General features: G+C 39.6%; 2 protein-coding genes across 3 annotated transcripts in view; both read left to right on the forward strand.

Annotated features, from left to right (window-relative positions):
* Positions 1–1,506: 1,506 nt before the first annotated feature.
* LOC127009278 (DEAD-box helicase Dbp80-like) lies at positions 1,507–10,119 on the forward strand. Its single transcript, XM_050882215.1, has 10 exons — positions 1,507–1,722; positions 3,892–4,262; positions 4,476–4,578; positions 5,540–5,654; positions 6,145–6,299; positions 6,891–7,055; positions 8,086–8,248; positions 8,746–8,855; positions 8,960–9,137; positions 9,758–10,119. The coding sequence occupies exons 1-10, from the start codon at positions 1,663–1,665 to the stop codon at positions 9,820–9,822; spliced, it is 1,485 nt and encodes a 494-aa protein (XP_050738172.1). The 5' UTR covers positions 1,507–1,662; the 3' UTR covers positions 9,823–10,119.
* Positions 10,120–14,484: 4,365 nt separating this feature from the next.
* LOC127009280 (cAMP-dependent protein kinase catalytic subunit 3-like) overlaps positions 14,485–21,541 on the forward strand; it is a 46,415-nt gene continuing 39,358 nt past the window's right edge. Inside the window, exons 1-2 of one of the 2 annotated variants that reach the window (XM_050882222.1) lie at positions 14,493–14,589; positions 14,998–15,627. In XM_050882222.1, the coding sequence (XP_050738179.1) occupies positions 15,501–15,627 (127 nt within the window). In that variant the 5' untranslated portion in view covers positions 14,493–14,589; positions 14,998–15,500. Of the gene's footprint in view, positions 15,628–21,541 lie in introns of both variants that reach the window. The other variant, XM_050882221.1, reaches the window with a different exon arrangement.

The raw sequence follows: 21,541 nt of genomic DNA on the forward strand, positions 1-21,541 counted from the left end.
TAGAGGTTTTTATGATCGTTACGCGTTAGAAATAGGAAAATCAAGTGTGGCGAGTACGATAACATGGCATCCCAGCTCACCACTACCGATGCCAGATTCTCGTACAGCCTCCTACATTTGCCGACTTCCGACCCACAAACTGTCTCCTTCACCCCAATAACTAGATCCATTGATAGTTATCGTTGAAATGGTTGATTATCGATGTCTCCTTTGCAATGGTTGTGTAAGAAACGATATATACAATGTGGTAAATACGATAATCTGGCACCGCTGGACCTCACTGCGGCGCACGGGCGCACGGCGGGAATCGGGGAGGGGGCGGCACCTGATTGTCGTACTCCCCTCACTTTTTATTATAATACATAGGTTAAAGAACAAGGAGACTATAATAATCTCCTTGGTACAAAAGAATCATCAAACCACCACCATTCTCATTAAACTATCTTTGGAAATGCCCACGACTCCGGAGAAAGCCCTGTCAAATATGTGTTGGGGCGCTGAAATGTTTAAGAATGTGTACCTCAGCTTCAGCATTTCCAGCTAAGATATCTAAATACCTCCCAAAAGAAATACAAAACCTCACCGACTGCCCCGTGGAGACATACAAGGAAAAACAGGGCGTCTGACGAGTGACGAGCCTTTAGTACGAAGCTATATTTATTTCTTATTTCTATTTACCGATCTCTGACCCAAAGCTGTCTAACAAACACGTGGAAACAATATCCACTTAAATCTGTCACTAAAACCGTTAATTATTGATGTTTTCTTGCGAGTTGAAAGCATAAATCTACATTTCAAGATTAGTTTATCGTATTTTATGAGGAGTTATCGTACGCGAAGACGCCGGGCAGCGACAGCAGTTGTTTGTGTTTGGGGAAAAAAAAGAGAAAACTAATTCAGCATTTAGTGCCATGGGGATATTGAGTATGGCTCCATCGGCGAATAATTTACTAATTTTGAGGATCCGTAAACTACATATATAACTACTATATAAAAATACCTATAGCCTAATATTTACATTTTTTATGGGGTATAGTTTTAGATCATTACGGTTTGAAAAAGTAACACAATATCACTGCTTATTAAACATTTACATATATGATAATAGAAAAGAAAGGAAGGGAAGGGAAGATAAGGGAATATAAAAAAAATAGGAAAGAATGGGAAGAGAAGACAAAAGAAAGGAAGGCGAGGGGATAGGAAGGGAAGGAAATATATATGTAAGGAAAGGAAAGAAAAGAAGGGAAGGGACAGGAAAGGATGGGAAGGGAAGGGAAGGGAAAAGAAAAATATAAATGTGAGAAAAAAAGAAGGAATTAAATGAGAAGGAGCCTGGGGAATGCACATAAATTATATAGGCCTACGTGTTCCTATCCTGTCCTGATTGATTGAAAGTTTATATTGCTGGGTATGATATATGTAGGTATGTACTTTTATTATATCTTAGGCAGAAGCAATGACCTCAGGAGATGATAACAGGGCAGAAAAGAAGGGAAGGAAAGGGAATATAAATGTAAATGGTACTCGGCGTGGTGACCCAAACATTGGTGGAGACGAGGCGCAGCGAGCTCCTGTTTGTGTCTCTTTTCTGTGTGTTTGTGACTTATAATCCATCGACGAGTTTGTTTTATACCTCTGCCAGCTTCCAGAGACCTGACCACAATGGGAGACGACTGGGCCAAGGCTGCGGAGGACCAGGAAACCAAGGACTTAGTGGTGAAGGTGAGTATGGAGGCAGACGTGTGTTAACTATATACTTCGGAGGTCATTTTTTTTTTCTTTAAGGGTCCGGGTTGGTCATGGAGGCGTATATTTTCATCCCCTACACGTTATATATTTAATCTGCCTTGAGAAATTGATATGGCTCCAATAAGGTAATTTTCGAACGGTTGCGTAGGCCTATATGGTTTCTTTTAGTGACATTAATTGAGTTTTCCTTATATATCTTACTAAGGAAAGTTTGGTAACACATTCGCGGTGTATACATATTCATATTTGGACAAGAGAAGGGAAAGAAATGTATATGTAAGGAAAGAAGGGGGTGAGAAGAGAAAAAAAGGGAAGGGAAAGAAATGTATATGTAAGGAAAGAAGGGGGTGAGAAGAGAAAAAAAGGGAAGGGAAAAAAATGTATATGTTAGGAAAGAAGGTGGGTAAGAAGATAAAAAAAAAAAAGGGAAGGGATGGCAAGAGTTAGGGCTGGATTCTGCTGGGCATGTCATTTCATCCCACTGATGCCCCAACAAACCTTAAAATGCCTTCTTACTCCATTGGACGTTACTTTGGTTTACTGCTTGTTATTAGTGCAGCTGGTTCCAGGGCCCTCACCAGTTTCTATCCTTTGGGTGACTTCAAGGAGGGTGTTATGGTGAGATTTTGGGTATCCTGGTTACGTCCCAGATTTCATGTGGCAGGCAGTTAAAGAGGTGTTGTTTTACCCCAATGATCACCTAATGAGCCCCATTGCAGAGCAGTAGTAGGGATTGCAGTTGTTATGGCTCCCACTTGCAGTTAAGAATTGTTAACCCCCTCACTCCGAAGATGCCGATGTCGGCGTCCGATGGGCGTCCGACGGCGTCACCGTTAGTCCTCTTTTAAACCTCTTAAGAAGAAATGAAAGATGATTAAGAGGAATTTAGAGGAGGATTGAGAGGTTTAGAAGAGGATTAATCCTCTTCCATTTCCTCTTGACCCTTTCCATACTGTGATGCCGACGTCTGCATCATGGATGGAAAGGGTTAATAGGTCTTGTGTCTTCTAATCCTGGTGATTTTAATCTGCTTTAGATTTTTGGGTGCTACTTTAGTATGCGGTCTAACGGCCGTTTCTACTTTAGCTTGTGGTCTACCATTATATTTACAATTCAGCGTGCAGTCTACCTCATTACAAGAACCTTATACTGCAGGATAACGAAAAACAAACTGAATAGTGCTGCTTAAAGGCTTTATTATTATATGACACCAATGAAAATCATCAAAACATAACAATAAAATATCCTAAATAGCATATCAAAGTAAAAAATACCTAACCATAGAACAATGCTAAACAGTACGTACTCTCACCTGGACTGTAGTCAGGTCATTAACTTTGGTCAGGGTAAGGTCTTCAGAAAAGTAGCACCACACTTGGTGCCTACATACTGGGGTAGACTACAAACATTGCTGTAGACCGCACACTAAAGTGGCACCTCACTTAGTGCCTACATACTGGGGTAGACTACAAACATTGCTGTAGACCGCACACTAAAGTGGCACCTCACTTAGTGCCTACATACTGGGGTAGACTACAAACATTGCTGTAGACCGCACACTAAAGTAGCACCTCACTTAGTGCCTACATACTGGGGTAGACTACAAACATTGCTGTAGACCGCATACTAAAATAGCACCAATTTTTGTGATATAATTCTTTTTTTAATATCCTTCAAGTGATAATATATGAAACACATATATTTGCTAATGTATAATCATTGCTTTAATTTTATGTATTTGCTTGAAACTTTGGTTTTTACCTTATTTCAGCATACTCTTCACAGTTCAGTAAAAAATGTCCTAAAGTCTATTTGCGAGCCACAACATAGATACTCTTTTTTCCCAGAAGACTGTTCCTTCAGTTTTTATTTGAATGTCTTTTTACCCCAGTGTACCCCAATCATATCTACTTGCTATAGTACTGAATTGGGATTTCCTTGGGGTGATGTTTATTGCTTTGATGACTGAAAATTTTAAGTATGTATAAAGATTTAGGGAAATATAAAAGATTTCTCACCAATCAAGGGGCTTCATAGTCCTGAGAGGAGTGGAGGCAGGAGGCTTTGTTTCTAGGCCTACTTGGTGTGCAACAAATTTTATAGGAACAGTATTTCTGATATGAAGTTTCACTATTTCCACAGGTTGATGATTTAAAACTTCAGAAGACTGAAGAAAAAGAAGAGCCCAAAGATGCAGATGCAAAGGAAGAAAGTAAACCTGAGCCTACAGAAACACCTCAAAAACCTGAAACATCTGAAAAATCTGAAACATCTGAAGAAAATGTTACTCCAGCTGAGCTTTCCATGCTGAGGAAGGTCATGAGGAAAGGCATTGTTCAAACTAAAAACAAAGTTGAGATATTACGAGCAGACCCTAAGAATCCACTACACAGTGTAAAGAGTTTTGAAGCTTTGGATCTTCGTAAAGAACTTCTTCAGGGAATTTATGAAATGGGATTTAGACTCCCTTCTAAGATTCAAGAAGTATCCCTTCCAACACTCTTGGCTGAACCGTAAGTATTCATATTCATATGTGAAAGAAAGTGTGTGTGTGTGTGTGTGTGTGTGTGTGTGTGTGTGTGTTTACATGCATGAATGATGAATGTTTGTGCCTGTAGTACCTAGTTGTGACATACAGGAAATGAACTGCTTTTTTTTTCCCTCCCCGTGGAAAGCTTTGCATTTAGGTATTAATTACATTAATTATTTTTACTTTGACTCCACAGACCTATGAACATGATTGCACAATCACAATCAGGAACGGGCAAGACAGCAGCATTCAGCTTGGCCATGCTAAGTCGCATTGATCCTAGTAAAAAATGTACTCAGGTAATCATTCCATTGTATCTTGGTCAGTTTTTATACCTTCAGCTTCTGACAGAATGCTTCTTCACTTACCTTTTGCTTCAAATCTCATCCTTATTGATCCTCTGAGTTCGCTCTCTGCCTGTTTGATTATACTGACATCACATAACATTTCTTCTTCCCTCCCCATGATCAGCTTCAGATAATGACAGTGTATCTTCATGGGTAAATACTGACAAGAAGTACTCGTTCAATGCTATGCTAGTGTCTTTGTCGTTGAATGGACTGCCATCCGCTGATCTAAATGGTCCAATATTATCCTGGGCTTTTGTTCTGTATAGTCGGAAAAAAAACTTAGGATCCTGCTTCACCTGCATCACTATTCTGATCTCATAATTTTTTATAGTTTTTTTTATATTTTTTATATATAAATTAGAATCAAAACTTCCTCTACATGTGGTAGTAGTAGTATTGCGTTCTTCTAGTAGCAGTAGTAGTAATACTGCAAATTAAAGAGGACAGTTGTACCAATGTCATTTATTAAATGTCACTCAGGCTTGCCAACCATCAGGACCTAGACATTAGAAAAAAATAATGGAGTACTGAGACTGATGTGTTGATATTAGAGGTTCACCCTAGCATTTTTCTTTTTTCTTTTCAACATTTATCAATCCCAGTGATCAATAATACTTGATCTTGTACCTGTTGGATTAGATTGTTTCACTTAAGCAAGACAGACCAACTTTGAAATGAGGTCAGACTGGTAGGTGAGCTGCCCCAAAATAGTATTAATATAGAGGAAAGAAAAGTTCAACAAAAAGATATTTGATAATTGTAATAACCTATCAGCCCTACCAACTCTTGACCTGAGGGTGTCTTATGGCTGTTGCACACTGTTTGTACAGCTAAGCAGATGACTAGGTTTTCACAATATTTACCTTCTGAAACATTTGCCTACATGCTAATATAACTATTTCATTCTCAGGGTCTTATTTTGTCTCCAACAATGGAACTGGCCTTGCAAACAGTGGAGTGTGTCAGAATGATGGGCAAATACTGCACAGACATCACCATTCGTTCTGCTGTGAAGGGAGATATGGGTAAGGGTGATGTGTAAAGGTATACTTATTTTATACCAATTAATTTTCAATATTTATGTGTTCCCTTAATAATTTTGTTGAAAAATCAATTTCTATGTATAAAGGGATTGCAGGATATTGACAGTAGAGACATTCGTTATACACACACACAGAAAAATCATATAATAATGTGGTCTTCCTTACTTGTGGCAGGAAGACCATTAGCAAGGTAGATCAACAGGATTAAGGAAAATTTGAAGGATAGAGGTGGGAGGGTGTGTGAATGTTGGGAAGAGGGAGTGTATGAACAGGGAGGACTGGAGACTTCTGCCATGCATTAGAGGGACCAGTGCATCAGAACTATAGATAGATAGATAGGTATTTTGCAGCATAGCAGTTCTAGATTTCCATGCCTAAATCATTTGTTTCTCTTAATTATTATTTTTTTATGATTATTTTCTATTTAATGATTGTTTTGTCTCATATTTTTATTTTATTTTTTTATTTTCAGTTCCACGTGGGCAGAGAGTTACGGAGCACATTGTTATAGGAACACCAGGCAAGGTTGTGGATTGGGTTGCTAAGTACCGGTGCCTTGACCTGCGAACCTGCAAAGTGTTTGTCCTGGATGAAGCTGATGTGATGATTGCCACCCAAGGCCACCAGGTAGATTGTCATGACTTAGTTATTATTAATATTATTATTTTGATATTGTTGTTGCTGCTGCTGTGTCCAAGAAGAGATGAATGTAAAAAGAGGATGCTAAAACCTTAGTTGATAGCTGTCATAATATTTTCATCCTCTTGGCTGTAAGGACTTAAAAGTTTATTTTTATTTAATGTAATTTCCATTTCCTCCTCAGTGTCTCACATTTTTTACTCAATATTGATAACACTGAAGCTCTTAAAAACAAAAACAGAATGGCAATATAAAGGTTAAGTCTTCTAATCTAAGCAAACTTGTCCAACACTGACTTTGGCAGAGTTTTCTTTGGATTAAGTTGTCAACTACTCCACATGTATTTAGTTTATGGATTTAGTGAGTGCAAAAAAAGATATTAGCTTATTGAAAATCAACCTAAGGATATAAATCAGCTTCTTCAGCTGATAAATAAATAAAATAAGATAATTACTTTGTGAAATAACATCTATTTAGCCCATAAAAAGACTATCTTTTTTTTTTCTTTTCTGAAAATGCTGCTTAATAGGGGGGCTTTAAACAGGATGATTATTGCATTGTAATTTCTCTCTGTTGCAGGATCAGTCTGTGCGAATTCACAAGCAGCTGCCGGAAAGTTGTCAGATGATGTTGTTTTCAGCCACATATGATGATGAAGTTGTGAAATTTGCACATGCCATCATCACAAACCCTGTTACTCTCCGCCTACGCAGGGAAGAGGAAACCCTAGAAAACATTAGACAGGTATGAGGGTCGGGTGCTGAGAGCAATTGTAATATTTTAATTTTGTTCTGATAAGTGCTCCCTCTGCAGGGAGATGCAATAGAGGAATAGGTTTATATTATGAATTTCCATCTTTTTCACTTTTCAAATCTAACTTGTAGTTTTTTGGGGAGGGAGAAAAGGCCATGGAGGAAGTTAAGATTGATTTGAAATGGGAAGAAGAGAAAAAAACTCCAGTTAACTTGAGTAATTAAAATTTTGCAGTAGTTGCTACATTTCAGCTTTTTTAATTTAACTACAAATTACCAACAGCCAAAAATCCCTCTGAATTTCCTGTTTTATGTCTGATTACTTTATATTAAATTTGAGTTCTTATAACTGAATATCCTTTTAAGAGGAATGGGGCCTGAGGAATGCATACATGTCCCTAGCCTGTGCTTTGTTGAGTAAAATATATGTATGTACTTCTGTTATGCCGTATGCAGAAGTAATGACCTCAAGAGATGATAATATGGCCAATACTGAAAACCCAATGAAACAACCATGGCAGGCCAGCAGGGAGGGGGAGCATTTTCAGGACAGCCAGTTGCATGTTTGGAGAGGTGACGAGCATATAATACAGAAATATAATTTTTTGCTTTTCTTTGAATCGTAAATTGCATAATATGAATTCCATTTGCAGACTTGAAGGCTTAAATATATTGTAAGACCCTCCTTACACTTACAAACTACAATCACACACATTAGGCAACCCTGCTGTACATCCAATTGTTATTTTCATAATTAGTCATCAAGATAAGGTATAACAGTTTGATGATTATTTATCATTCTAATGTAAAGACACCTAGTAGCAGCCCTACAACTTTAATGTAATAGTTTACACACACACAGTCATATTACCATATTCTTCCTCTATTGGAGAAATGTTTCAACTGCGTATCAAGAGCATTTCTCTGATAATGATGGATAATGTTTAATAGGAATAAGATATTCAGCTTATAGACATAGCCATATATGTATTGGGTAAAAACTGATAACCTGCATCTTTCAGATGTATGTGGAGTGTAACAGTGAAGAAGAGAAATACCAAGCCATTAGCAACATTTTCTCCATCCCGGTTGGTAGTGCCATGTTCTTTTGTCACACAAAAGCCAATGCTGTTTGGTTGGCAAATAGGCTAAAAGAAGATGGAAACCAAGTTGCCCTGTTAACAGGTATGTTTGAAAACTCTAATGTAGTATGTATTTTTTTTCAAAAAATTAAAACTCATCATAAAGTATAATCAAAGTATATACATGCAGAACATCCAAAAGAGAAAGCAAGTTTCAGAAAGTCCTTTAGGGTATCTGTAGTGCTTAAGTGCACATATTTATCTTGGAAACTAAGTTATTTTCTTATTTTTATTATTGAACTTTGGTATAGACCTAAATCTATTCAGGTCATGAAGTGAACTATGCTCTCATAGTGGTATCATCAGGAGCCAGTGCAGTTATGTGAGAAGCTGTCTCACATCTACTGCTCTGTGTATTAAATTTATAAATCTGAGAAGACCCTACTATCAGAGATTTCTTCATGTTTTTTATAAGGCAGAGGCATGAGTCAGAGAAAAGTAATGATATGGTAGTAACAGTGGAGTAGCTATTGATATATATTTTGGAACTGATTGATCTGGGTCCAATTTAAACTTATGGTCTTTTATTACACTTTTCAGGTGACCTGACTCCTGATGAACGAGTGCAGGTGCTTCTTCGTTTCCGAGAAGGAGCTGAGAGAGTCCTTATTTGCACTAATGTTCTGGCTCGAGGAATTGATGTGGACTCAGTAAGTACATGGTAGCAGTTGTCCAAAGTAGGTATGACCCGTTAAATATGCCCCTTAAGATAGCGTCATTCTTGTGCCTTCTATTTATTTCTTTTTTATTCCAGGTCAATCTTGTAGTCAACTATGACCTTCCACGACTGTACGGCACCAGCAGGGCTGATTGTGACACTTACCTCCACCGCATTGGTCGCACTGGTCGCTTTGGCAAGACTGGCAATGCTATTAATATTGTTGATGGCAGGGAAGATCTTCGTCTGCTGAGGGAAATTGAGCAGCATTTCAGTAAGTTATTGGGTCATTAATAATATAGTAATGGTTTAGCATACATTAGGTAAAACAGTTAAGTACATCATATATACTGTATAGAGTTCACTCAATGTTTTTGGTAGCTCCCTTTTTTTTTGTGTAAATAATGATTATAAGGTAAATTTGTAAATATTATCATACCTTGTTAAATCCAAACATTTTTCTCCGTCTGTGATCTGACAGACATCATTTGACATGCATATCTCAGAAAAACAATACTTTAATACTCCAACATATTTTGAACTTCTCAAACAAGATGGAAAAATATGAATTGTCAAGCAGTCCCCTCACATTGCTTTCATCTGGAGCAAATCATCCAGATTGGTGATCAGAGTCCAGTCTCTCCCATGACAGGTTGGGATACTGATTGTATGACTAGGGAATATCATCATCTTTTTATTTTTATATGGCTATAGGAGTTCACTGTGCTTTATTGTAGCTTGCATAAGATCTCTGTATTCTACACCTCCCCAACACAACTTCACACACACATCCCTTCCAAAATGTGTCTGCCCACTCTTTTTACCTATAAGTATCCCAAATCTGGCCTTTACTATATATTCTCTGTCTAATATTCTATCCATTTGCTTTTTCAGATAACAAAATAATTAAATTGGACTACAGTAACATTGAAGAAATAGAAAAGCTTGGAGAAGACTAATCATCACCAAGAAACAAAGGAATTGCAGAAAAAAATAGCTAGTGTCCAAGCTTTATCTCTTATTGCAGTTGTGAAAATGTTGCCCTAAGAACATCCCCATTAAGGTATGGCAAATGCTAAAGCAGACAAAGATGAGGCACAAAAGCACATGTTATGCAATTATAAACTACTATTGAAAGTGGTAAAATTCAAAACATACATTTTTTTTTATTTTACAGGTAAAGAAAAGATTGTTGTCAAATCTGCTTTTAAACACAATGACCTTTATATTTGGTATATAAACTTAAATCTTTCTTACACCTTTAGTTTTAATTTTCATTTGTATGTGTGTGTGTGTGTGTGTGTGTGTGTGTGTCCAGGCATGCCTGTGTGTTATTAGTGCAGTTTATAAATTTGTCACAGGCCAGGCTGCAGCTGTGTATTGTTTATCTCGTGTCCCTACAATTTTTCAAGAATGCCAAAAAGATCCTCTCATTGGGGAAGGAACAAGAATTTTTTACGAAAATTAACAATGCTTGGATTATGGGGCAAATCAGTTTATGGCTTATCAAGGTTGTAGGCATATTTTGGTCAAGGGGTGACATCACAGATTTACACCTCTTGATTGGCTGGCTGTTTGCTGCTTCAAAACAGACTTTTCTGCTTCACTTTCCTCCCTGACATACTCAATAGGAGAGTGAGTCATTGCTGGAAGAACCAATTGATTGCTACAAAAGTGATAATGTTACCACACACCTCTCAGCTGAGCATCTGATAACCAATTGATGGAGTAATACTTCATATTCATTCTATGATGTTTATGCTCTTTGGAAATGGTAAATATTAAGAGGTAAGGTACTCACATCCAGAGTTCCACCACTTTCCCGTTGTTCCCATGTGTGACGTCACCCTGTAGTGGGTGTTATCACACATCAAGGAAGGTTATGGTTGAGCCCAAATTTGAAGAGCTGGATAATTCTGTTCTTAGGCATCAAATATTGAAGATGAAATCAGAAGTGTAGAAAACTATCTTCAGATATCTTGCGGAACCCTAACAGTTATCAGACAAGAACATGTAGGAAAGCATAAGTTACAAACAGACTGCTTGATACCAAACCATAACTCCATAATAACCAAATATGAAAAATATATCCCGTAATGAACACCACTGAGTGCTGTGGATCAAACCCGGACCTTCAAAATAGAAGCCAGGGCAGTAGATTTTTCCAATGGATTAATGCAGTTTCCATAATGCGCCATAAGTTCATGAGATGTGTCCTCACTGTGTAAAGCTTACGGATAAGATTTATAATCTGCATCCTTGAAGGTCATAAATGTTTCTGTGATATTACAAAATAAATGCTGATAACTGAGAGTTTAATATGTGTGTGTGTGTGTATGTTTGTGTGTGTGTGTGTATATATATATATATATATATATATATATATATATATATATATATATATATATATATATATATATATATATATATATATATTATATATATATATATATATATATATATATATATATATATATATATATATATATGCACATGACTATACTCTTCTCTTCCCTATGGTATCCAAATCCCTAATGTAAGAGTTAACCAGCATCTTCATTCTTTCATCCCATTAGCTGGTAAACTCTGGAACAACTTTTCTTTTTCTGTATTTCTGCCTGCCCACAACTTATGTGCTTTGAAGTGACGAGCATCAAGACTCCTCTCCATTTTTTTATTATTATTTTTTTTTTATTACTACTACTAAAAGTTTTATTTATGAAATTGCTTCACATAGCAAATGAGAACCACTCTATATGATTATTTATTATTACACTTAATATAAATTTTCATATCACCCTCAGCGTCATGTTAATCCACTTTTGTATTGCAGGGTGAGAGTGTAAGAAGTTTTTATGTGACAAAACTTGAGTTTTGTGTATGCGTGGTATCTGTGTGTGTGTGTGTGTGTGTTCTATAAATGCATGTTTACATCTTTGCACATGATAGTTATAAATTCACTGAATTGGAAAGATGTATAGAGTTAGTGAGTAAGCATGATGAGACATTTTGTACCATCAAACAAACTGTTACGGACAAGATAATGTCAACGTATTTAGAGACGAGTGACAATTTTGGGCAGAATTTGTGTCATAAAAAGGACTTTCTTTACATTATGGTTTATGACCAAGCAAAGGCAAAATACTGATAAGAGGAGATAAATATTATGGCCACTACAGTAACACTAAAAATAATAGATATTTCTGAAGATATACACTTGTATACTTATTACTTTTTATTGAAGCAGCAATAATTTAAGATATGTTGAAAATGTATGATTCAAGGTGAAAATAAATGTAAGCATTTTTCTGGCATAAGCATTTTCTCTTATGTAAGTGTTATTAATATTGTATGATAACATGTGCAGGAAACATGAAAAGATGACAGTGAAGCCATGTTTTAAAGAGAAAGACTAGTCATGCACTCTTAAACATATTTTCAGAATATGTAGATAATTGTTCTTCATTGTTCAAAACATATAGTGAAACAATAGTAGATTTTTTTGTTAAATATGATTCATGATTGATTTGAGTTACATTTATAATTTCCTTTAGAATCCTTACATAAAGTATCCCAGAAAGTATTCCATATTGTTTAAACTAAGCTGAACATTGTACAATGATGAAACAAACTGTGATAATTATCAAATTGTGGTCTTTACAGATTCAACAGAAAAACTTTGGTGTCTGAAGATTAGCAGCCAGTTATCTTAAAGTTAACTCAAAGGGGAAAGGAATATAAAATAAAATAAAACTTCTTACATGTGCTTCATGAATAGTGAAAATATGGCAAATTCTAGTTTCAGAATATTCTTAAAATGATTTGACAGAGCTTTGATGCTTTTACATGCAATTGGTTCTTATCTTCTGGCTATTATAAGTAATATGAAAAATCATCTTGTTGTAAAGACATTATTGTAAGATATAAAAATATTCTTAATTTTGCACTATTTTACCATATGGGAAACATTCTATATGAATGCTTTTATTAAATGTGAAATTCATGCACCAAATATGCATGCTCACTATTTTATTTGACATGTACATTTTTTCTTGATAGTTATCATACACAATAGCAGATCATGTCTATTTTTAAATATGAGTCACTGAGTCGTAACTGTACACTCACACTCGTGAGCTGAGCAGGGATAGTGAAGTCCACCGAGGAAATTCAAGTTATGTGATACCTCATTATAAGGCTCTTGGTATATCTTTTTAATTTAGAAGCTTAAGGCTTTTTAAGAATTTCTCATTTATAAAAGGAAGAGTAATCATCATGTACTATAAAACAAAATAAAGAGGCAACAGTCATATATTTCACTTTCATCTACTCATGTTTAGAGAGATGAAAATTACAGAGCTTATTGTGGAATGCTTGATTTGATACTATGTCACATCTCCAAATATACAAGTATTTTCCTTTTCTTCAGTAACCAGAAATTAACTATAATTACTGCTGGTTACTTGCACATCTCATACATTTTCCATTTTTTTGATAGACGTGTTTAATAGCTTTCCCAGCACCACCTAGCAAACACTGGGCAGAACTCGGTATGGCAAAGATGCCTCTATGTCTTTTAAATATATATATATATATATATATATATATATATATATATATATATATATATATATATATATATGTAGGGGCTTATACCCAGGGGACGAACACCCTGCCCACCCTTTGGACACAGACAAAATTGTGAGTTGCCTCGATCGGTGCTCATCTCCGTCTCGTAGTCGTTGAGGACACAAGGCAAGTGTTACATCTGTGTTACCATAGCTAGTTTACCTTCCCCAACTTTCCACAGGTAATTCATTTTATCCACCAGCCCAAAAGGGAGGATAAACAGCTTTGTGGGCTGTGGAGGTGGAGGGCTCAACATCTTAAGATACTTAGATGACATAGTTATGCTTAGTTATTCTGAGGAAAATTACTGAATGAATAATCAGTTGCGAGAACAACACGTGATGATGGGGAACAAAACACTTCAGAATAGAGATAAAACAAAGGAAAAGGGAGGCATGCTCCTCCCTTCTCCTGTGTTGTTTTACTTGCAACAATAAACTATCAATCAGAATAGAGATATAAACATATAGGAAGAAAAATCAGTGCATCCAACCCACAAAAATAAATCGGAAATATGATGGGAACCATTGGGATGGAGGCTTTTGGTGAGCGTACTAGCATTATAAATAGCAGCTAGCCTGTCATTCTCCCCGAGAAGAAAGGTGTAAAATTACCTTTACTAGCAGTACCTGAACAGTCGTAACAATGTGGTCCGAAAATTTGGCACTTCATAAAAGGTTTAGAGAAAAAAAATGTATGACGCGCTCAAAGTGTAATGGAGACAGGCAGCGAACATCATGGAAGAGAACAGACAAAGCTTAAAGATATTGTAATGGCGATGGATAATAAGAAATCAAATCTAGCATGTCTGTCACGCTGACGGGAAGACGGGCCAGATGAACAACCAAAGGAATTGAGCGAAAATTAAATGGTATAGGGATGTACTACCGTAAAAAGTTGTCATATAACATACCAGCGGAAAATGAAAAGATGGCACCCGTGAGTGAGGCGAGGAGTGGCAACGAGCGAGGGACCAGCTGGAAAGTCACTTCTCTGTCAGTAATCGCCACCACGTCAGTGAGGGGTGAGCCTGCCACTGCTACCTAGCAAAAAGTTACCTCGCTTCCCATAAAACTGAGATCCTGATTGTTCTTAAAGTATGGTCGTTGGAAGAACCATGTAATCGCGCAATGAAATCCGCATGTTTGTAAAGGCCGTGAACGTTCCCCGCAGTTTGGGATACCGTAAGATCGTTGACATTACCAGGGGTGAGGGAGTGTGGCCGCCTTCTGTCCGTCGTGTGCACCTGCAAGTTATAGTTCCTGTACCGCGCCCGGGTCTGTCTCAGGTGTCAAATGTGAGACGCCTAACGGAACTTGCTGGCCCCATCTTGTCAAACCTTTCGGCACCCAAGTACACATTTTTTGACAAGGCTTTCGTGGGTGTGTGAGGCATTTCTAGGGAGAGTTTAATGGCCCTAGTGGTACTGTGACCCTTCTTCTGTACCATTAATGTGAAAAGACACTCATGAGAACCCGATTAACCTCCTTTTCACTAATACATAGGTGACATGAGAGGTGGAAGCGTGTGAGAATACTGACCCTGGACACGTCACCCACGCTGTGTAGGAAGGGCGAGGAGGCACCGAGGAGGCGGCACACTTACAACATCGATGTGAACTGATATGATCGTGGTCTCGCGGGATGTGATCAAAAGGCAGACATGATTTTAAGACGGCAAGTCCGAGGCAGATTCTTAATGTTCACCAAAATCTGTAAGTTCATCCCTGCCTAGACATTCTTGGTGTTGTTTGATCAGACAGGAACACTGCATTACCCTTCCGCACCAAGGCTACGTCGGGGATGACCTTGCAGCAGGGACGTTGAAGCATCGGGGTGCAATACAAGCAAAAAAGAAGGCTGAAGCGGCACCTCAGCAACTTCCCGTAAATGACCTTGAGAACTCGGACGTTTTCCCAGCCCACAGCATCGCCAAGGTAGTACTGTAGTGCCAGGTGGGGCTTGGAGCGGGGACCCGAGCGGCGAGGACCAGGAAGCAAGTGGTCGTCATGTCTAGTGGGCGTGCGGGTGGGCGGCGGCGGGTGGGCGCGCAGGAGGTGCCCACCGCGGCAGCGAACGGCGTCGCCTCCCCCAGGCAGTACTCCCTGCACGACTTTGACATCGTGAAGACTATTGGTGAGTGTTTATATATTACTACTACCTCTCTCTCTCTCTCTCTCTCTCTCTCTCTCTCTCTCTCTCTCTCTGTATGTAAATAGAAGTGTGTTTTTGGCATGTTAGTGACAATAAGTTAGATCAACGTAACTCATCTTTTCTGGGCAAACTGTTATCCTTAACCAGTAATGGATTCCTACTCGAACCCAAGATTTTCTAATTTATTTTCGTGTGGTAAGACGACTACCATGAAGACCTTCTGAAGTACTTACTGGTTTTGCCGGAGCGTAAGGTGCGTTCTCTTGTCGTAAAACATCCCTACCCTCTACCCCCTTAGGATCAGTAAAAGACAGGTCAATATATATTTGAAATCTCGCTTCGGGGACTCCTGGCAAGCAAAAAAAATATTGCCGACGGTTTTCATACACCTTTACACTAGGATGCATCGGAAAATCCAGGTTTAACCGTGAAATCCCAATGCAGCGGCAGGTTACAGACGTTGAGGACTCTAATGGCGACGCGGTATTTCTCTCTGTCTGGCCATGCTGCCCTCATGACTCAGTTTTACGAAAGTCGCGTGGGTTCATGGGCAATATGTGGGTTATCTTCGTCCACTCAGGGGATTATGGAAATGATCACTCGTCGATGGGTCGAACTTAACCCCGCGTACACTGTAACACTAGTTCAGTGCGCAACTACTCTGCCAGTGCCTCTTCTTCCTCAGGCTTTCTTCCATCGGAGATTCCTCATATACCCATCTGATTACTAACCACGTCGCAGGAAAGGATAAATATCTTACTAGGCTTTGTCGCGGAGATGCAGCATGCCATAGATTGTTACGGTTCTTTCGTGGTGCAATGATTATCCCGCCTTGCTACGAATTCGCGGGTCCGGGTTTGACCTCTACCCGGAACAGTTGGCGCCTAGCTCACTCAACCGTTTATCCTCCCTTTCGGGCTGGCCAGCAATTAGTAGGTAATCCTAGGGGAGGTAAACTATGGTAACCTTGATATCACACTGCCCTTGTGCCTCGGGGTAGCGGCTCTGGAGCAAGGGTTCCCAACCAGTGGGTAGCGACTCCCTTGGGGGTCGAGGAGGATTGCTTGGGGGGCCGCAAAGCTTTGCTAGAAACGGCCTTAGAGAATGATATTTATATCTTATTGTTTTGACATTGTTTTATGTGCCCTTATTTTATTCCTGCTCTTGTTTCGGTACATTAAAAGTGTTTTAATCATTATCGTCGTAAATTCGTGTTCATATTTGGTTGGAGGAAAAACAAACTCGCATCAGGGTGTCGCATGGGTTTTAAGATTTTAGGGAAAATAGTTGTGAGTGCGAGCAGTGTAAGAATACCTGTCATTGGTTGGGATCGTAGACAGGTAAAAGATGGAAAGCATAAACGTTACCTGTCGAGGCAAAGGTGATCGATCACCCGTGACCCTAGGGGAGCGTCTTGGCGTGTTGCAGGCTGCTGTTGCTGCACAGCTTTTCCATCCTACCTCCATGTTCACCATCCCCTCAATAATAAACATCCCCGTGCCGTGTACTGGAAGAGGTCTCGTGCAGTTTTTTCAATCCTTTTGCATGAACTTAATGAAACACTCTTGTTTCAGATTTTTGGATAATAGTTTATCTCAAGCATTGTCTAAATTACTTCACAAGTTCATTGAGTTATACAGTAAGTATTGTTGTGAAAAAAAATCATTATCATCATAATTTTCTAGTCTTCTGCAGGACAAAGGCCTTTCCAAACGTTCTCCACCTCTCTCTGCCAACTGTTAGTGTACCCCTTCCTACTACGGCAAATGCTTTAATTTTTTATCACCATCTGGTCCTCTGTCTGCCCCAAGGTAACTATATACAGGAGATGGGGCTCGTTATTTGGATGCAGTTGCAAGCGACGCCATCTATGATCTGCTCCAGGTATTGCGTCAAAATAACACTGTGGTATAAGGTTACATTTTTCTCGAATGTTAAATACACTTTTTTGGCAAATAATTATACAACTTATTTGCAGAATACTCGTTTATCTTCTAGCATAGGCCAGGGAACCACGAATTCTAAAACCTCAAAGATGCAGCTTGGTAGAAACTTTGTGGGTGATGTGCCTCCGGAGAAGGGCTACATCCTGCTGAGCTGGCTTGACTTCTGCAGGTGGGCTTTTGAGTGCTTGACTTGGGAAGGCAGTGCTTGGGCTGAGTAAAGGCCGGGTCACACGAGCGTTTATTTCGGCAATTTTTGACGCCGGTACTTTTTCACGCCGGTGATTTTGCCTCCGGTGTGGTCACACGATGCTAGCCGAAAAAGGTTTAGTTTGGCGGGCTGTAATATTTCGGCGCTGGGCCGAACCGTACTAGTATAAAAAGTCCATAAACAAAGCGGCGATCAGCTGGCCTGGTGTTCGTGATGGAAGAAGAGGACGTACTAGCTGGCGTAATGCTGGCAATTTTTGATCATTACCTACTTTGCTCTACACATAAATTCTTTCTCTACACACATTTTTTCCAGCATCACAACTGCCATATCTATAACTTATCACCTGCAGTCGCACCGGGTCTGTTTATTGGTAACATATGAATATAATAAAGCACTTCTTGCCTCCATTTAGCTGGCTCAGTTCACGGAATTCCACTTTCAGTGCTTCCGCAACAGATTTGAAGGCCTCCTGTCTGAGCTTTGTCTTGTGGTACATAGAATCCTTTGGGTCCCACAGAAGCCTCTTCTCCCTTACAAGCTCTAGGAGTAAGGCCTCAGAGTTTCGACTCCACATATGTTTTGTAAATGCCATTAGGAGCAGGAGGAGGCGGCAGCGAGAGTGGAGCGTTCAAACGTTGTGTACACACACAGCTGAGAAGTCTAGGACTGTCTTTTCCACGGCACCACATAGGTATGCCATGCTTTTAGATATGATTTATTGCCTCTTTTATGCAAATACCACCTCAATTACTTCAATATGGTCTTATTAATGTATGAGGTGAAGCCATGTTTCTATCAAAGTGTTCTCAGTATCGGGAATACTTGACGCGCATGTTCGTCTCCGTCCATATCGAGAAGAGAACCCGTGTTTTAGAGTTGCCGGTGCCGCCGATGGAAAAATTCTCAAAATCGATGATAAAATTGCCGAAATAAACGCTCGTGTGACCCGGCCTTAAGTAACTATCCCTGTAGGTTATGTACCGGTACTGTTGGTCCTTGGCGGGGTCGTGTTGCTGCTGGCAAGTGTTGCGTCTTCTTCCTCGGTGTTGATGAGGGGGCTGTGTAAAGTGTGTAGTCCCTGTTTGTTACTAGAGACTGCTTGCAAGACGATAGACGCCATTTTGACGCGCAGTCCATGACCAAGACCAAAGACTGGTGCTGCCATCTGAAGGGGGCTCCAACCAAACCCCGTGTCTTCCACAATGAAGTGTTCACACACACACACACACACACACACACACTGTTTTGCTTGTGTCTCCGAGGCTGTTGTCACTTGTACTCAGAGCGTGTGCTGTCATGCGCTATTAAGATGCGTGTGTGCTTTCTTCCTGCTGTTGTGCTAGAACCATGAATATTGTTGTCAAGAATGTGCTTATGGAATATAAATGTATTCACATACGTTTTACAAGTTTATCATCGATTTTTTAAATTTTTTTTTATTCAGTCCGACTTGGCACACGTTTCTAAATATATATTTGCCGACTGTGTAGCGGTGCGTCTTGGAACCTTTATTAGCGGCAGGGTGGCATGCACTGTGCAGTGTGGTGTGGTAACGTAGGAAGCCGAAGGAAAGGAGCCACGGAGGCATTATGCTTAACACCTACATGAGATAGGAAATCGCAGTCTTTAGGTAAAGTTGGGGCATACGCCATTGCCGCGCGTTAACCTGGAATCTCGAGTTACATATTCAGGACCGAAGGCGGGATGTTGTTCCTCTGCCCTGGACCAGGATCAAATGAGTACTACTCTTTCGATCCTGCCCTGGACCACCGTGGCTCGGTAACGCGACGTGACAGCAACATTAAACGTGTTTACAGACCAAGGGATCACCAGGACTTACGATTTTTTTTTTTTTTTTTTTTTTTTTTTAGTGGGGATAGTGACCCTCAAGAAAAAGTTTCACACTCCTCAAATTTAAGAATAAAATTACTCATTTGTACTTATTTCCTTAGTTGTTTGATATTAGAAATATCAACATTAATATTTCTTTTCTTTTTTAATACCATGCTAAAAGTTTACTGTGCGGGTAAGACGTGGGCCAACACGTGCATGCCCCGGGTCTGAAGGTCTGCTACAGAGCTTAAACGTGGCTTCATGAATCTCCCTTAAGCACAATGTTTAGGCACAATGTTTAGCACGATGTTTAGGGTAGATTAGTCTAGCCCCCCCCCCCCCCCTTTCCCAACCCTGGGGTCGCGACCTCAAGTGGGGTCGTCAAACGTTTTTCCTGGGGTCGCCAAGACCTCAAAATATCAAACATGGCGTTATTATATCATAAAAACACAAATACAACTAAACTAGTGGGGTCGCGGTCATGTCTAGAGGTGCATGGTTGGGGTCGCCTGAAAAAAAAGGGTTGGGAATCACTGTCACTCTAGCCACTGCAACATTTTTATGAAATGAATAATACTTATATCGAAAATGCGTAATTTATTAGACGATATTTTACATTTAGTAGATGAGACACTGTTTGCATGGCTAATACGTGAATGGTGACAGGCGCCGGTGATGGTCACGAATTATGACATAGCTGACTGCCCCGTGTTGGGACAGAGGCCGTGGAACGTGTGTAGTGGAAGACAAATGGTGCTTGGTGTGTAGGGTGATTAGGCCAGTGGTGCAGGACGTGGCGTACGGCCTTCCTCCTTAGCGGGGCTGATGTGCCGCTTCCCGCCAGGTGACGACTCACTGCCCGCTGACGCTCGTGATAGAATCTGCCTGGCAGGTGTCTCTTGCCTGGGTAAAGCAATGCTGAACATAAGTAGTAGACTCTTCTCAAGTAAATGCAGTAAATGTATTGTTGACCAATTTTCAAGCATCCAAACTTAAAAGTATTCAAAAGAATGAATATACACGTCTGAGTCGCATTACTCTGACCTCGAAATGAGTTTATTTCTTAGAAATGAAAGGAAAACATAGTTGTTCGCATATGCTATCATTAATCCACCCGTGAGCCATTAACTCGATCCTTGGTAGCTGGTGGATTTCCTCTCATTGACCTGACCTTGCATAATGTTGGCGGAGGACAGAGATGAGGCAGTGTGCGTTAACCGGTAATCTCAAGATTAGAAATTTTCACTCTTCTAAGGCCTCTGGAACTGAGGGTTTTAACGTAAGCATAAGTCTTCACCGTGCAGAGCCAGCCGGCGTGTTGCAAACAAACGAAATAGCGAATCGGTACGAGATGTAACTGGGGAATGCATCAGAACACTTTCTAGAAACTAAAGGGGACAACTGGTTGTTGTCGAAGAATAGAGATGGATGTCTGGAAGGTTGTGCCGAGCTGTCCGGTGGAGAAATGAATTACTGAGGCATTGAAGGACACCAAGATCCTACTCCACCATTCAGGAATATTAGCAAGGTTAGAGATTAAGCATTCTTTATAACATTCAGGCTTCAGTTGTATAAATCTTTCTGTGAAGGTCTTTTGTTGAAAAAGGAATATAGTAATGCAAAGTAGTGTTATCGGCATAAGAGTGGATATAACTTTTTTTTTAAGATCAATAGAACACTAGAAACAATATAACAAAACAAAGATAGTGGGAAACAGGACAGAATCCTGCGGAACGCCACTGTTTATCGCTTTGGGGTAGGGCAGTGACCGTTCACCCAGAAGACAAATGTATGGATCTCTACCCACGTGAAGGGGATCACTGAAAACACGTGTACGTAATGATGCTGGAGAGTATCTTTCCCAGAAATTAACATTCGGGGTGGTGACGGCTCGTGGGGACGTTGA

This window comes from Eriocheir sinensis, chromosome 40, assembly GCF_024679095.1.
Source record: "Eriocheir sinensis breed Jianghai 21 chromosome 40, ASM2467909v1, whole genome shotgun sequence".
Taxonomy (NCBI): Eukaryota; Metazoa; Arthropoda; class Malacostraca; order Decapoda; family Varunidae; genus Eriocheir; species Eriocheir sinensis.

Excerpts from the sequence above, each read along its gene's own strand:
- LOC127009278 (XM_050882215.1), top strand. The coding sequence starts at position 1,663 with ATGGGAGACGACTGGGCCAAGGCTGCGGAGGACCAGGAAACCAAGGAC. Across the intron at positions 4,579-5,539 it reads CTAGTAAAAAATGTACTCAG|GGTCTTATTTTGTCTCCAAC; the intron begins GTAATCATTCCA and ends TTTCATTCTCAG. Across the intron at positions 8,856-8,959 it reads GAGGAATTGATGTGGACTCA|GTCAATCTTGTAGTCAACTA; the intron begins GTAAGTACATGG and ends TTTTTATTCCAG.